We start from the raw sequence: 18,019 nt of genomic DNA, 5'->3' as shown, positions 1-18,019 counted from the left end.
CACCGCCTTGATTGTTAAATGGGTTTGGTCTGGAACCTTTCCAAATTGACTGGAACTCACCCAACACTGAACCCTACTTAGCTTTGGACCATGCAAAAATGGACCTGGCTCTGATCCAGCCCTTGAACTTCTCGACATATTTTTAGCTCCATTTGGATAGAGGATCCTATCAAAATTAGGAAAATTTAAGCCCTATTTGGATGTGATCTGTACCCAGTGTTTCAGCTTGATAAAAAGTTGCAGTTTTATTTTATTTTATTAATATATTATTTTTAAACTTACAAAATTGTGGTTGAGAGGAAGAGAACTGCTTTAAAAATGTAAATCTGAGCGGAAGGGTAGGGGGCATCCTGAAATTAGGATTAAGCTTCATATCTTAAATTTCCAGGTTGCTATCCCAACAGAGCCTTATGTAGACGTGTCTTTAATTGCTTAACATTGTTTCATAAGTTAAAATTTTAAAATTAGCAAGTTTCAAGTAGCTGAGGGCCTTAAAAGCTCTTTATCTTCTCGTTTAACCACCTTTAGGTGAGCTTAGGGTCAAACCTCAGTTATCTCAGGAAAAACATGTTAAGATGCAGGCCACCTTTGTTAACAAAATCAGTGAGCCTATTCTGGCGAGCAACCCCTTCCTCAAAATCAGAGGTTGTTGTTCCAGTGAGCAGCGCAGCCAATTCATTCCTTAATAGGAAGCCTATATTAAAATCTGAATTACTAATTACACAGGTGACTAACAAAGATAAGCAGGTTGCGTCTGCACCAGACCTGACCCAGCTTTGACATGGATCCTGACCCAGATTCTAATGCTGAAATCTAGACCTGATGTCAAAGGGTGGTATCCATACTGAGAATCTCGTTCTCAGCAATCTCATGACCTGGGAATTTTGCAGGAGATTCAAAATGTTACATTTTTTCTTGCAATATTATTGGGAAATTGTCACTGAAGGTAAAATATCAAAAAATATTTACAGCAAATTAATAAATAATTTTTAAATTGAAATATAAATGAAGGCGGGTAGTCTATGAGGATTGCTGTTGGGACAAGAAATGGATCCCATGCCACAAGTGATGGGTCCGTGTGTGCTGTGAGCATCCATTTTAGCCACAGACAGGCTGCATAGAACGTGTACTATAATTTGGATGTGCTATTAATCACCCCATTCAACTTCCCCTTTAGTGCTTTGTGATTAATCCTGTGATCCTGAAGGCACTAATTCTGTACAGGTGCCTTGGATTGCAACCTGGAAGTGATCCTAACCATCTGATCAAAGGTCTGCTAATGGGTGTTGCAAAAATGATTGACGCCATGGTTTACATTCAAGGGGCAAATAATCCGTGGGATTTGTCGTAGTTAGCAACATCCAATCCATGGTTTTAAAGAGGCCGAAATGGAACAAAAGAACCTGTTACAACACCAGTGGAAAACTTGAACAAAATTTTCTTTGGATTTCCTTCAAAGTAACTAATGCTATTACAATCAATGGAAAAGAGGAAAATATGAGAAACAACAGGTGAGAACTCAGAAGAGAAGCCTGGGTTAAAAGGATGGCTTTAAGAGAAGAACAAGCTTGGAAGGTGGCAGATCTTTTTCTCAGCTGCTGAGCTGGGCTCAAACCCAAGATTGCATGTTCGCAAGAGCATGGTCCATTACGCTAAAGGCGCATCTGTATTTTTCCTTTTTTCTTCCTGATCTGCCACTTTCCAATTCACCGATCTTTTGGTGGCAACTCCACCAGATGACCAGAAAGAAAATTTACATTTCTCCGGTTGAGCAGGAGGTCATATATTCTGGTAATGTCAGTCAATCTGGCCATCCATTTCATTTGATGTTGACAGAGGCTCTGTGGTAGATTTTTCTGCTGTCTTGATATTGTACTTCTCAAACACTCTCACTCTATTATCAGCCCACCACTTCTCTGCTTGTTTCTCGCCAAACCGCTTCCGACTGTAAACAAAGTATAATAAATGAACTCAGACATGCAAATGCATAATCTATGAAAGTGTGTGAAACACTGATTAATTCAGTTTGGCTGACTGAATTATGCACGCAGGGAGGGAGGGAGGGAGGGAGGGACCAAATAGGGCTCATACTAGCATCACCAGTATTGCTGATGTTGAGCTCCTTTGGCAAATACACAGTGCATATGATTTGGATGTTAGAAACCCACAGCTTGTGTGGAACCCGCATGTTATTTGCCAATTTTGCAAGGTTTGCCTAGTAATAGAGGAGTCTTGTTGGGGTATTGTAAGGGCTAAGATTAAAGTAATCCAAGGACTGAGATTAGCTTAGCCTAAGGGTTTAGTAAAAACATACAGGAGCATATTACCCGCCTCTGGACACACGGCATTTTCGTGCCTCCTGATTGTGGAACACGAATGTGGCTCATGTATGACTATTTGAAGCATGCATCCTGTGGTCACAGCCACTGATTGGCTCCCAAACCAAACTTTTCTTTAATTGTATCATCTTAACCATGTAATAAATGGACCTTTCCTTGGTGGGAGTCGTTGCTGATTTCTGTCTTTTAGTCCTTATTTTGTATGCCACCAAGCAAAAGGCTACAACCACCCAAACAAAATGATTTTTGGACCATGGCCCATATGCCATTGGAAATATTACATTGATGGTTCGAAGTCATCCATGTGTGCGACATGTTCAGAATGAGATCGAACCATCAATGTAATATTTCCAATGGCACATAATCCACACTCCCCAAACAAAAGGCTGTTTTGAAGTCACGCATAGGGGATTCTATTGAACAATTGAGTATTTCACTTTTGAAGCTGAAAATGTGTGGAAGCATGGGGTGTAGGGGCATGTGACATTCTCCTGGGGAGTTCAGGGCTAAACTACAAGGTACAGAGGTGTTATTCCATGGGCAAGTACTAATGAAGTTGCAGTTCTAAAAGTCTATGCAGGAAAATCTGGAGGTGCGTTGCGAAGTTGCAAATTCAAGGCCGAATAATACTCTGACTGGGAGAGTGATGCATAAGGGAAGCAAGAAACAAGACCCTGTAAGCAGTAGTTGTGACTGTGCAAAATCAATGGCTGAGAACTGGCACACATGCTTGGAAGCACCGTCAATAAGCTGTAGCAAAAGAAATAGCATGCTACTTCATATGGATGGTAAAGATGCCTGTTTTCCAGAGAAAATCCCAGAATCTAAGAAATGAGGACATTTGGCCTTCGAAAACCTATGATTTGATTCTCCCACAAGAGGACAATAATACTGAATTTTCATGATCTTGAAAGAAGAAAAGGGAACTTCGTTAAGGAGATTTTCATCTTCTCCCAAAACTAAATAAAGTTTTCAAATGCTATGTGGATTCTGACCTTGTATCAGGAGATTTTTTTCTGGCGAAATTATCTGGGGAGCTTGTGAGTTTTAAAAAGCCAAGTGACGTTAAGGTGGAGGATTAAGAGAACCCATGAGCTTACAATGCTTAAGGTCAAGAAATAAGAACAGCATTATTGGGCTCCATTCATCCCTAGTCCTAGCATGATTGTATTTGTGGTATTACAGAAGCAGCATGATTGCGATATTACAGAATTACCCTTGCTATGCAATCGGGTCTCTGGAAATGACAGGCAATGAATGAATGGGACATCTCATAATTCATGGGTTTTATAGAATGGCATAAATGCCAATATCACTTGAGGCAACAAATGTTGAGAAAATGCTGGGAGTGCAAGTTATCCTATATCAGGAAGTGTAATACTTTTGCTATGACCGGAACAAGTTTTTTTGGGAATAGCAACAGGTCTACGACTTGTAAAAAAATGTTTCATGCAAAATCTACCACTAATGGAAGGCAAGAAGGGGCGGTCATCATACCTGAAGCGAACTCGTTTGAGTTCCTTCCCACCTCTGGGCAAGTATGATAGAGTTATGTACACGCCTGGTTCATCCTGTTCCACCCACTCTGCTTCTTCTGTTGGTGTCTTTGTTCCATTGCAGGAAAGCGGATTACTTAAGTGGCCATTGAACTCGGATTCAAGAGAACCTGTCTGGTCACTTTGATGGTTGTCGCTCAAAGTTAGGCTTAGAATATTGTAGGCATGTGATGCAATTGAACCTGATTTGTTGCCAGTAACAGCCCCTTCAGGTACCCTTTCTGCCATGTCCTTTAACTGCCAAAACCTCAAATCACAAACTGATATGAGAAAATTGAGCAACTATTTGGCAACTGAACCATGGAATAATGTTTGGGCAATATAGGCAGCATGACATGATTGCTTGTCTATTTTAGGTGAGACTATGCAGCCATTTCATCAGTTTGTGAACCAGCCACAAGTGCTCAAAACAGGAGTCGATCTTTGTGGAACTCCCTCCATATAGTCAACTATGGCAGATTGACTACTATTCTTTTTCCTCTTTTTTTTCAAACTTCACATGTCAGCAACAGTTATGTGAATAGCTGATAGATTGATCATATACAGAGCATATCTACAATTTAAGCTCAATTTGGAAAAGTAAAATATCCATAGGCATAGAAAAGCTAGCATGATTTTTTTAAAAAAATAAAAAGAAGAAGAAAAGAGCACATAATGCAAAACTCCCTGACTCCTCTCTTGAACTCCATGTATCAAAAGAGTAATTCAATCTCAAGTAAAACATCCATTAAGCACAAAAACTATAGCATGCTTGACAAAGGTAACTTTACCTGTGCTGTAAGAGACTTTATTACTTCCTTTGCAGCCTTGGATTTTGCACTTTCCTCCCCTGCAACTGCAGTGGTCTCTTTCAATTTCCGTGATGTTCTGTCCAACTCAGCTTCAAGGAGTTGGGATTTGTGGGTAAGATCCTCCACCTGCAGAGTAGAAATACAGCCAATACCTGCTTAGCAACCTTTAATCAATTTAACACACCTATGATTCACAGAGTTCAAGCAGTCATCATCTGACAGCTATTTTTTAGGCATGTCTGGATTAAAAGCCAAATTGATTATGAAGAATATTAAGGTTGCATTTTCCTTGCCTAGTTAACCTATGAAAGTAGTTTCCAATGACTTAAAAAAAGACAATATAGCATTATATGAAACATATACCAACAAAAAATGGATCTGATCTGGCATTTGTGAACCACTAACCTGCACCCTCAATTTAATAACCTCTTGGGTTAGCTTGTCATTCATCTGCTTTGAATCATTGGCAATGACTGTGGCAGATGCAAGGACAGCTAGAGTTGGTGTTGGGGTTATTGAACGAGGTGGACTGGGCCTTCTCGAGACAGGAGATGTTGCTCGAGAAGCCATTCTTGAACCAGGAACAGAAGCAGAAAATATTTTCCTCGAAGTCCCAACTATGAAATTCGAAGATCTTGATGAGTAAAAGCTTCCACATTGAGAAATTCCAGTGAATGCAGTAGAAGCATGGCTTTTACTTGGTTCTGATTTCCTGTTCTGCTTCAAATATCTGCCTTCAGCCTGCTTGAAGGATTCAACAGAAGAGAGCCTGGAGAGTTGTCCATGCAACTTAGAATCTACAGTTTCTTTTTCTCCCACCTCACTGGAACCCTGAGTTGTACTTCCATTTCGGTTCTTTGCAAGTCGACTGGTCAGTCCAGCTTCTATAACCTTCTTAAGTTTAGTATAACAATCATCACATACCCGATAAGGCTTGTTAATATTTGGAGCCAAAGAAGCTTTTACAGACTTTCTGTTGCTGCAGGCTTTGCAAAAGACTAGCCCACAATTATAACAGTTATGACGCTTCCTTCTAAAACCAAATGGGTGATGGCAGCCAGAGCAAAAGGATTGATCAGCACTGGACACCCATTTATGAAGACAGATTGCAGCAGTGAAGCTTGAACCACACACAATACTCTTAACTTGTTTATCCTTAAGAGCTTCAACAAGGGTTGGAGTGTTTCTGTCATCATTGTCACCATGACCCAATCGCCCATTTGCCCCCTTGCCCCACGTGTAAACTTCAGTTTTTGAAGTTAAAACTGCAACATGATAGGAACCACATGCAATCTCTTCTACAAAACTATCGCGAATTTTGCCTTCGATACAAGTGGGAACCTTTCCACTGGCTTCAGGATTCCCAAGCTGTCCATAGACAGTACTCCCCATTGCATGTACTCGTCCGGAGGTTGTAAGAGCAATTGTAATGTCATTCCCGCAGGCCACTTGACGAAAGCTTGACTCGACCAACCCAGCTACACATGCTGGTACAAGTCTAGGTTCATTATCACCATGTCCAAGTCGGCCTTTGTCCCCGTCACCCCAGGTGAACAGCTTTCCAGATGGAAGGTCACTAGCACTAGAAGACCCGGCCATAACTTCAATAACTGCAGCAGTGTGCCAAACACCACAAGCTGCTCGTACTGTACGTAATCCTTTCAGAGATTCCACTTCTCTTGGAATGTTTATGCTTCTACGATCTCCATGGCCAAGATTACCAAAAGTTCCATCACCAAATGTAAACAATTGACCAGCAGATGTTACAAGAGCTGTATGCCAAGGTCCACATGAAATTGACGAGACATGTATTCCTTCTATTTGACCAGTCACCTTTTTAGGAATCCAATGGCTAACTTCACTACCGTGCCCAAGAAGATCAGAATTGCGATTACCATCACCCCATGTATAAAGTTCCCCAGACAGCGTAACAGCACATGTATGATACTCACCACATGCTACAAGTTCAATATTCATGCCACTGAGAGCATCAACAAGCTTAGGGTGAGAAACATCAGCTTTTACTCCATGTCCAAGCCTGCCTCCTGACTCCTCTCCCCAACTAAAAAGTTCCCCTTGTTTGGTGACTAATGCAGCATGCCTGCTCCCACAAGCAATGCTATGGGCATCAAGCACGACTGCTGATTCCAGTGCCTTTGGCAGAAGCGCATCCAATTTGGCAGTAGACAAACTTCCAACCCCATGTGCACCACCACCAAGCACCCCATCGCCCGTTCCTTCTCCCCATAAGTAAACATCTCCTAATGTGTCAAAATCTTCATGACCCGATCCCTGGCTTGATGAGCTCACTGCGCTAGAAAGACTAACTCGAAAAGTGTCAGCTGTAGATCCCCGGCCATTCAAGTTATCTGCACCTCCAGATGAGAATGAGTTGAGAGAACTACCAACTGAATCTGACTGAATAGAGCCTTTGGGAGCTCCGGTATATAATATCACGTCAGCAAATGCCTTCGCCAGACCATTTTGTGGACTCTCATATGGAACATGAATCTGTTGGGCATCTCCAGGGTCCTGAGATCACCAAAACAAGACATCTAACTGAAATGCACTTTGGGGATAACTGAAGTTGGAGGAACATCACAGTAATCTGACCTTGTGAAAGTTATCACTACTTCCAGGTGGAGAGCTCAATTGGGAGTTTCCACAAGCGCCTGTACTTGGACTATTTGCATCAGAGGAAGCTCTATCACTCTTTAATTCAGTTCTCCACTTTGAGAAGTTACCACGTGAAATCAATGCCCTCAGACCAACGAACCAGACCTCTGCTTCATCCTTATCCTTGCAAATCTGTCATAGAGGTGTAAGCTAAAATAGTCACAAAATGTAGGATGCAGACAGCCCTTTAAAGAGAATATGACTTGCACATGGGGAAGATATTCACAAGTAAAAAGAATACAACCATTGTAGCAAAATATTGCAAGCAGTTAGGAGATTGTCATGCGAGCAAAAGGGTTGGCATCTCAGGTGGGCCCCAACGAGATGTGTATGTGAAATCCACTCCGACATCAGGTGTGTCACCCCATGTTAGGCCTAGGGCCCAAAATCAGGTCCATCTGCGATTTAAGTGGGCCACACAATTGGGAACACCAAACAGGGGAACACCCAATATCCAAACTGTTTCCCTTGGTGTAACCCATCTGATTCACGGATGTGCCTGATTTTTGGGCTTTGAGCCTAATGTGTGGTGATGCACCTGATGGTAAGAGTGGATTTCACATAGACATCACGATGGGGCCCGTAAAAAAATCAAGGGTGGGCGTTCCCCCTCCCAACTATTTCCCTTGGTGTTGCCCACCTGACAGCCTCGTTTTGGGCCCTGGGCCTAACATTGGTGACGCATTTAATGGTTGGTTGGATGTCCCAGACAATGCACAGTGGGCTCCTTAGAAAATCAAGGGTGGGTGTCCCCTTACCAACTGTTTCCCTTGTTGTGGCTCACCTGAATCACTGATTAGCCTGGTTTCTGCGCCCTATACCTAACATGGGGTGCCTCACCTTATGGTCAAAGTGGATTTCACATACATATCATGGTGGGCACGCCATTTGCTCACAGGAGACCATGTATGTATGTATGTATCTGTAAGGTTTTGCTAACGTCCCCCCTAACCTTTTGAATGCCATGTGGGACGCTCAATCATCAATTGGGATGGTTCATTCAATAGTACCATTGGAAGAAAGCCATGGTACAAGAATTATGCCAATCAAATGATCCTAACCCTTTGAATGGAGCCAATTTGTTAGAACCACCCATCATTGAAGAGCAATATATATCTTTTAGGGCCATAGAACATATGGTTAGAATCATTAAACCAAAGTTCTACTTCGGAAAAATAAGCAATACAAAGTGGAATCTATTGAATAGATGTTTCAAAACAATGATTAAACCCATTTTGTTTCTCTGCTCAATCTCAACTGTCCATTTTCCATGTTATTGACCAGATGTTTAGGATCGTCCACTTGGCATGATTTTTGGACCATGGCTTGTCACTAGTTGTACAAAAGAGTGGATAGTTTAGATTGATGATTAGGCATCCCAGGTGTCAATCAAAAACTTCAGGGCATTGCTAATGTTCTCATGAAGGTGGGGATGCTAGCAAAACCCATATATGAATAAAGGATTCATAAGTGCCACCCTATCTCTTGCCAGAAACAAGTATTTGTCCCAGCCAGAATCCAGCATCAACCAATACTCACCAGATCCAAAGACCTGTCACTGTATATAAGAGAAAATGATTGGTATTCCTTCTCAGGCCGTGGATACCGCTGAAATATTGCCTGAAAGACAATAGCACATATATTATGCTCCATCAATCAAATCTCATATAATAGGTTCAAGATGCGAGCACATAAAACAATTAAAGAAAGAATATCATTCATAATGTTTAGCAATATGAGTTACAACTCACAAACTAGAATGATAAAGACATTACACATGAGGCATTAGACTGATTTAAAAGGTAACAAACATCATCACATCTCGGCCATTGCCTCCAGCTCAACATTTCACTTACCCATGTTGGTAGAGAGGTCAAATCTATCACTGATGCATTAGCAAAGGTGTCCGCCAAAGGCTATTAACATTGGGAGTTCTTCCCTCTTTTGATCATTGGATGAACTGATCAGGAGTAGCGCCACTTTGTCTTTCTTTTCTATATTGGTGAATGGATCTCCTTTCAGCTTCTTCTCCAGTTCCAAAGGTTTTAAGCAAGGTTATCTACTTTCCCCTCTGCCCTTTTAAACGGTGGCGGAAAGTATGGGGATGCTTCTGGAGAGGATGGGCAGCACCTGTGATCTGTCTTAATAGAGGGTTTGATATCATTCCCAAGCTCTTGAATCTCACATTCAGTTTACCTACTCTTATTACTTGTGGCATTAATCTAGAATATGTGAAAAATCCTAAAGGAATCCTTCGATGTTTTGAAAATGTTTCAGTTTGGTCCTTGGAGAGAACATTTAAAAGAAGAAGAAGAAGAAATAAAAAGCACCATGGCAGGTTTGGCGACTCATGAGGAAGATGCCCAAATTCTAGCAGATTGGATGGGGTGCAGTAAAATGTCACTTGCAGTGAAATATCTTGGGATTCTGTTGGGTGGTAATTCATTGCCTTCATACTGGGATCGTGATACTGAAAGGATTGAAAAATATTACCAGGGTGGGAAAGATCTTATCTATCATTGGGTGGTTGAATGATGCTTATTAAATTTGCCTCAACCAAACTTCCAATATATTTATCATCTCTTTTCAAGATAATCACGAGTGTAGCTAGTGTTCTAAGCATCAATATCGCTATAAGTTTTCCTAGCCAGGAATACGAAAACAATATTGATGTCGCCAATAAGCGGAGACGCGGGAAGCAAGGGGAAAACAGTGCAAAATTTACAGTGAAACTTCAAGAGATGCTAAAATACACATATTCGCATATTTAGGAATTAAAAATTGCAAAAAGAATGCATACTAATGCAGGACAATTAACCACTTGCTCTACAAGCTCGAACTGATAGAGCATGGGGAATCAATCCCTTTATCTCATAGCCCAGGCCCCATATCGCATGGGTTAGGACCTCAGCCGAACCCCCCTCGTGGTTCTCACTTCACATGGGTTCCGCTTCACACGAGCCACCCGCCTCACACAGGCCACCTACCCTGAGTATGCCCCTACATCCCACAAGCCACCCCACTTGAGCCCGGTGTGAAAATACCCTTGCATTAATCACCCCCGGTGAGGAGTCTCGAATACGAGACATCCCACTCTGATACCACTTTGATGCAGGACAATTAACCACTTGCTCTAAAAGCTCGAACTGATAGAGAACGACAAATCAATCCCCTTATCTCATAGCCTAAGCTCCACATTGCATGGGTTAGGACCTCGGCCAAACCCCCTTTGTGGGCCCCACTTCACACGAGCCACCTGCCTCACACTAGCTGCCCACCCCGAGTGTGCCCCTGCATCTCACAGGCCACTCCACTCAAGTCTGGTGTGAAAATGCCCTTGTATTACATACATAATAAGTTTCCTATTTAATGGGGGCCTAACAGCATGTGCAGTAGTAAGAAACCAATTAAACCATCCTATCCATTTCATCTATCCATCCAACCATTCAACCTTCCATGCAAACATCGATTGATATTTCAAAATATTGACAACACACGGTAATTGTTGACAACTGGAAAGGGAATGAAAGACTATGGTCTCGATATCCCCCATGTTGCGATAATGAATAATGTCGCGATATGATCAAATATTATTGGCGATAATTTGAACATTGCATGCAACCATATGCCCATAATTGGTGATATAATCACCATTGCATTTCAAAGGAATTTTTTTAATAAACAGATTTTTGGTGATATCAATACATTGGTGATATAATCACCAATACACCGCTGATACAAGCGGCACCTAAAATTTACACAATTGAAAATATTGGCAATATAAGCGACACCTGGAATCAATGTTCGAAATATCGATACTATCGGCCGATATTATCGGTATCGATGGCAAGCGATACGAAACCCCTAAGAAATACAAAAAATTCGAATAATCTTGTGTATTGTGCGATATTTTACAACATATCGTGAGATATCGTGAAATATTGTGCGATATCAACGGATATTATCACTTCTACCATTTTTATTGGGAATTTTAACATTTTCTTCGCAATTAAAGGGCCGGGAATGTTGAAAAATCAGAAAAAAAAATTGGGACAACTCCAGAAAATCAAAAAATATATAAAGAAAGGGAAAAAAAATATATTTCAAGAGAGTTTATTTCAGTCCTGTAAAAGTGATTACGTAATCAGAAGTTGCATTCGGTGGGCCAATCAATCGAAGTGGTGCGCCGTTCATAGGTAACTGCGAAAAAATCTTCAATTACCTTTGATTTCGAAGTGTATTAGAGAGAGAGAGATTTTCGGGTTTAGGGTTCCGGGTAGGAAGGAATGTTTGGTTTTTTTTTTTTACTTTTTTTTTTAAAAAAAAGGGCTTTCGATGCCTTTTTTACATAAATAGATTGGTGGTCGGTGCTTTGTGGGCCCCACCATGATGTATGTGTTTCATCCATGCCGTCCACCCATTCTTCCAGATCATTTTATGGTACAAGCCAGAAAATTAGGTCAATCCAAATCTCAAGTGGACCGCACAGTGTTGATTGAACGCTCACCATTTTAAACTTCTTGGGGGCCACAAGTTTTGGTCAAGCCGATATATATTTTTTCCCTTCATCCAAGTCTGTATGACCTAATCAACAAGTTAGATGTCAAATAATCATTACAGTGGGCCCTAGAAGGTTTTTAATGGTGGACATTCAGTCAATACTGCTTTCCTGTGGTGTGGTCCACTTGAGATTTAGATCTACCTAATTTTTGGGATCAAGCCCTAAAATTATCTTTTAAAATGGATGGACAGCGTGGATAAAACACATACATCATAGTGGGGTCCACATAGCACCAAGCACTAGCCACCTAGTTGGTGGCAACGTAACTAGCCAAACCGCGTACCCTTTCTACGGACGTGGATTAGCTATGACAGGTTTGAGAAGCGAGATAGGCTTCTAAAGTGACGTCACCAAGTTATGTGGGCCCCACCATGATTTATGTGTTGTATCCACAAAGTCCATACATTTAGAGAGATCATTTTAAGGCATGATACAAAGAACGATTCAGATACAAAGCTCCAGTGGAACCCACCACAGAAAACAACGAGGAGAGTGACGCCCACCATTAAAGACTTCTAAGGGCTACAAAAGTTTTCAATCAAGATGATATTTGTTTTTTTCCCTTATTTCATGCTTGCGTTAACTTATGAAAAGGTTGGATCTCAAATAAACATCATGGTGGACCTTAGGAAGGTTTCAATGATGGGAGTCACTCTCACCACTATTTTCCATGGTGGGGTCCACTACTGCTTTGGATCTACCTCATTCCTTTTCTCATGCCCTAAAATGATCTCTCCAAATGGATGGACAGTGTAGATACAACACATACATCATGTTGGGGCCCACAGAACTTGGTGACGACACTTTAGTAGAGAGTCTCGCCACTCAACCTATCAATAGATAATCCGTGTCCTTTTTATGGCGAAGGCAGATTGGTAGCTGGAGATAGACGGTCTTGTCAGGGGCTCTGTAGGGCCCACCATGATCTGTGTGCTTTATCCACACCGTCTATCCATTTTGATTGGTTATTTTAGGCCATGAGCCCAAAAAGGAGTCAGATTTGAGGCTCAAGTGGACCACGCCACAAGAAGCCATGGTGACAATGATGCCCACCGTTGAAACTTTCCTAGAGCCCACCGTGATGTTTATTTTCCATCTAATATGTTCATAAGGTCTAACATACCTGGATGAAGAGAAAACATAAATATAATCTTGATCCAAAAATTATGTGGCCCTCAACTGCAACTGTTCAATCCTTCTTCCAATGGTGTGGTCCACTGGAGCCTTAGATCTCCCTACTTTCTTAGCTCATGCTCTAAAATTATCTGTTAAAATGAATAGACGGCGTGGATAAAACACACATCACAGTGGGCCCCACAAACTTCTGACAGATAGTCCGTCTCTAGCTATATATCCACGCTCTAGAACCCTAGATGTGAGGAAGCAGATTGCATATTGTCTTTGGATTTGGGAAAGTTGCATATGTGGTCCACATGAGATTTCAATCTACCTCATATTTTGGATTATGATACAAAACTGTTTGAAAAAATAGATGGACAAAGTGGATAAATTGTATATATTATGGTGGGGCCCTCAGATTTGGATCTAATAGCTACTGCCAATCCGTATCCCGCCAGGACCTAGTTAGAGACGGATGGTCCTACTGGGTTCATGGTGGGGCCCACATTGATGTTTATGAGAAATCCACTCTGTCTAGGGCTTGAGACCAAAAATCAGATAGATCCTAAGATCAAGTGGGCCGCACAACATGAAACATTGATGATTAAACATCCATCATGCCCCAAAAATCAGTTGGTCACATCATTGATGGGTATGTTTACAATTTCTACTTTTTTTAAAAACTTTTGAATGAATTAATTGTGTTTTCATACATGTTTTAATATATTTATTAATCTTATGTATTCAATATGAATATAATTGCATTAGTTCAGTTAGCCAGCGCATAGCTTAGGATCCTTTACAAAGGAAACCTATTATGTGCACTTCTTCTTTGAGATTTAAAATTTTAAAAGTGTGCATTCAGATCTTTTTTAATAATCCCTGAAGTTTCATTGAAAAATTCAACAATTTTTCCAATGTTTCCCATGTTTCCCAAAAAAGTGCGATAAATTACGCGATACAAACGATATATCCCGTGCGATAACCAATACGTATCTGTATCCCAAGGGTGCGATACATGGTGCAATATCGATATTTCGAACACTGCCTGGAATTTACACAGTCGAAAATATTGGCGATATCAATACATTGGCGATACTTAACAATACATTGCCAATACTTGAAAATTCTGACACTTCCAGTGTTATCGGTATCGTCGAGCTAGAGATATGGATATTATCAGGGATATTTCGATAACATTGGGGATACTCTGAACAATGTGTAGCCAAGAAGCTTCAGAAGCTATAGAGATATTTTTTATGAGAACACAAGGATGATAGTGACAAATTTCACCTAGTAAATTGGGAGGATTGAAAACATTTAAGAGGAGGCATTAGGTTGGAAAGAGTAGAGAAAAAATTGGAGGCCTCTTTGGAAATGGCGGTAGAGATTTAGTGAAGAGCCAAGGGTGTTGAAGAGGAATGTTATTTGTAGGAAATTTGTGAATCTGACATGCAAGCGTTGGGGGTCCTGCAATGAAATTTGGGTTCAGAAGTATGGAAAACGATTACCGTCTTTGGTCGAGAGTGTAATGGGCATGTCCTATCCTTTTCCACAAAGGTTGGCAAGAATATTAAAGAGGGCACCTAGTTTTGTTTTGAGTAGAGGAGATAGGGTGTGCATGCCTTGAGAAGTCTTCTTTAATGGTTTCATTCCACTCATACTCAATTTGTATCAATTAGGATGCAAGGTTTTTTTTTTTTTTTTTGAAAGATTGGGATGCAAGGGTTGTGAATTGCTATGAGCATATTAGAGGCTTGGTGGTTTGGAATGTACTTTTTGTTGGAATCTTAATGAGAAAAGAAGATCCTTTAGCAAACTCATGGGGAAATTGTACAAATCGAAGATCAACACAAAGGCAAAGGATAAAAAAAGGTGTGGAAATGGACGAACAATGGCAACTTTGCATGAAAATACCTTTTTCTAGTCTTTATTGGCTAGAGGTGAAACCCATCACTGCTTGCTAAAGTTTGGAAGTCTTCGGTTCCCCCAAGGTTCCAAGCTTTTGCATGGACTGCAGTGACTAATAAAATTCTCACAATTGAAAATCTCAAGAAGAGAAATCTCTCAATTCCTAATATGTGTATGATGTCAAGGGAGGTGGAAGAGACACATGGGACATGGCAATCTCAATCATCTGTTTGTGGGTTGTAGCATGGCAAGAGATAGATGGAATTTCTTCTTTATTCTATTTGGAGTTTCCTGGGACCTTAATGCTTCTATCTTGGAGGTTCTTGTGGATTGGTGAAAGGTCCATTTAGTTCTAAAACTTGGAGAGAGGAATTGCAGAATTTTTATGACAAGGGATCCCCATTGAGTAACTTAACAATAATATGTGGGAATGATTTTAGACTGGTCCATATAGAGTCCAGCCTCCATAGAGATTATCTCCCATCAACTTCAGCTATAATTTTTGCTTTTTGAGCTCTCCTTTAAATGAAATTTCGGTTGCCTCTCAGTGAAAAATAGATATTCGATTCAAACACCTACTTCATCCTTGTTTTCCTAAATACAGATAATGCAGTTTCTTAGAAGAAGTGCTGAATCTTTCACCATTTTCTACAATTTATGTTTTGACTCTAGTCAACCACTCTCGTGTTGCTACGACCAATGTTTTAAATAGCTACAATATCAGCCGATATATCCCACGATATATCTTGTATCCCACCTGTGCAATACGAAACACACAAGTAGTGAGATATATGTCACATATTCGATTTGGTGAGCAATTTTTTTTTGTTTTCGATCATTTTTTCTGTAAATCATGTTAAATCGGTGTCAAATTGTTATAAATCCATGATTTTTCATTTTTTGCATGGCATGAAAAATTATGGATTGGGAACTTCGATTTCGAGATTTGGAGGAGAAGGACCAAGTTGCAGAATTTTTTTTTAAAAAAATCAAAATCAAAATAAAACATATATGTAACCTAATCTAGTGATTCTTCTTTTGCTTTTGAATGTATTGCTTGTGTTTCCACGTCTTCTAACATTTATAAATTATATGAATAGATTTTGAATATACTTGCATCAATTCAATTAGACAACGCATATATTAGGACCCCATACAAAGAAAACCTATTATGTGCACTTGTTATTTGTAATGTTTTGATTTATAAGTGTGTATTGATGTATTTTTTAACAATCACTGAAATTTGTTGAAAAATTCGACCTATTTCCAATGTTTCCAACAACAAAGATACATTATGCGATACAACCGATATATACCGCGTGATAACCGATACGTATCTGTATCCCAAGGGTGAGATATGTAACGCGATACCGATATTTCGAACATTGGCTACGACCAATACAAATACACTGTTTTGAGTTTGATCCACTGTCCACATAGTCCTTGTATGTGTGGTCGTCCACGACAGGACCACACAATATCCAATTAGAGGCCACCCTATTATCAATATATTTTTTTTAGAGATAACAGAAAATTTATTAAAAACCCCGCCAAAAGGCAAGAAAAGAATACGACCCGAGAACTACATTTAAAAGGAAAAAAAAAAAAAAAGAAGGAAAGAAAAGAAAAAGGAACGAAAGATCAACAAACTTTGCTGCTTTAACATAAGCATCGCATTCCAACACAACAAATTTCACTTTACATATTACCTCTTCCAAGAGGAACCCTTGTTCTGAAAACATCGACCGTTCCGATAATTCCCAACACGATAAGTCTCCAAACTACTTTTCGAGATTTACCCACTCCACTTCTGTGCCATGCCCACAAAAGATCATTAACGGACTTCGGCATACCCATGAAACATGGAAGAAAGCAAGGAAATGCTCTCAAACCTTAGATGCGAAAGGATAATGAACAAAAAGGTAGTCAATCGACTTCACATCTCCTATACACATCAAATAAATGTTGGGAAGACGAGGGGTCTCTTCTGAAGATTGTCGATGGTTGGCACTCTTTTCCTTCCACAAGCCAAACGAAGGCTGCTACCCTAGGTGGAGCTCCATAAGACTAACGATGAAATAGAGAGGTGGTCGAACCAGGCCGCTTGGAAATCGAATTGTAGAACAAACGCACTGAGAAAATACCCAAGCTATGCGCTTTCCAAACCATCGAATCTTCATCTTGAAGCGAAGGGATGACTACTTTTAGATAATCAAGTAGGCTAACAAATTCCTCAAGCTCCTCGTCCCATAAGTTCCTCCAACACAGAGGAGACCACACCACAGCCCCTCCAAGCACTGTGAAGGTGCTTCGTCTTCCCACAACAGACTGCCTCTGATCTTCACTGGAGCTTCCCCTCCTCTACTACACTAGGCTTCACCCCATCGCTGTGGAACCCCCACAATACCTCTCTCTCTAACCTCAAATCCAGGATTTCATCGCCAACAATTACCTTGATGGAAACCAGATTGTCTATGCGTCATTTTTTCCTTACACAAAGCCAGGCTACACCGAGTTCTTATCCGTTTTCGGTTTCCAGATCAATAGATATCAGCTCTTCCAAGCATGATCCAATCGCTAGGAATATATTGCAAAACCAGAGTTCCACAGGAATCCCCTAAGCCAGGAACCAAACTTCCTCTACTGAATTGTGATTTTTCTGACCACCTCTTGAGGTTTTTTTATAGGACCGTCAGTGAACATGGCACCTGCCTCCAGCAACTTATCTAAACTCTTCTCATATTTAAAATGTATCCACACTTCATTCGATTCAATAGGCTTCAGGGTAAAATCCGCTGCTGATAAACAACAACTCTCTTGGACCCACTGCCATATATGGGATAAAGAGGCGTCAGCAAAGGTTTCTGCAATCAACGACCATTGCAAGGTCTTCATAGCTTTATCAATAATCTTTGGCCGAACATGAACTATCGATTCTTTTTCAGATTTCTCAACCCAAATCCATTTGGTTTCGAATAGCTCATTTTTTCTCCTTACAGGTTTTTTTAAGATATTCATTCTCCCCTGGAGTATGTTGCTATTCACCCATCTCCTCCATAGGAACCT

The 18,019-nt window shown here is 40.6% G+C and overlaps 1 protein-coding gene across 1 annotated transcript in view; it reads right to left on the bottom strand.

Annotated features, from left to right (window-relative positions):
- Positions 1-1,426: 1,426 nt before the first annotated feature.
- The window catches only part of LOC131242128 (PH, RCC1 and FYVE domains-containing protein 1-like), a 31,865-nt gene continuing 15,272 nt past the window's right edge, over positions 1,427-18,019 (bottom strand). Inside the window, exons 4-9 of the mRNA XM_058240562.1 lie at positions 8,902-8,982; positions 7,300-7,494; positions 5,092-7,218; positions 4,666-4,812; positions 3,837-4,132; positions 1,427-1,945 (exon numbers count right to left, since the gene is read on the bottom strand). Of these exons, the coding sequence (XP_058096545.1) occupies positions 1,798-1,945; positions 3,837-4,132; positions 4,666-4,812; positions 5,092-7,218; positions 7,300-7,494; positions 8,902-8,982 (2,994 nt within the window). The 3' untranslated portion in view covers positions 1,427-1,797. The remainder of the gene's footprint in view (positions 1,946-3,836; positions 4,133-4,665; positions 4,813-5,091; positions 7,219-7,299; positions 7,495-8,901; positions 8,983-18,019) is intronic.

The sequence above is a fragment of the Magnolia sinica genome, chromosome 4, assembly GCF_029962835.1.
Source record: "Magnolia sinica isolate HGM2019 chromosome 4, MsV1, whole genome shotgun sequence".
In the NCBI taxonomy this organism is placed as follows: Eukaryota; Viridiplantae; Streptophyta; class Magnoliopsida; order Magnoliales; family Magnoliaceae; genus Magnolia; species Magnolia sinica.
Note: the sequence above shows the minus strand (reverse complement) of the source record. Positions and strands in the feature narration are given on the sequence as shown.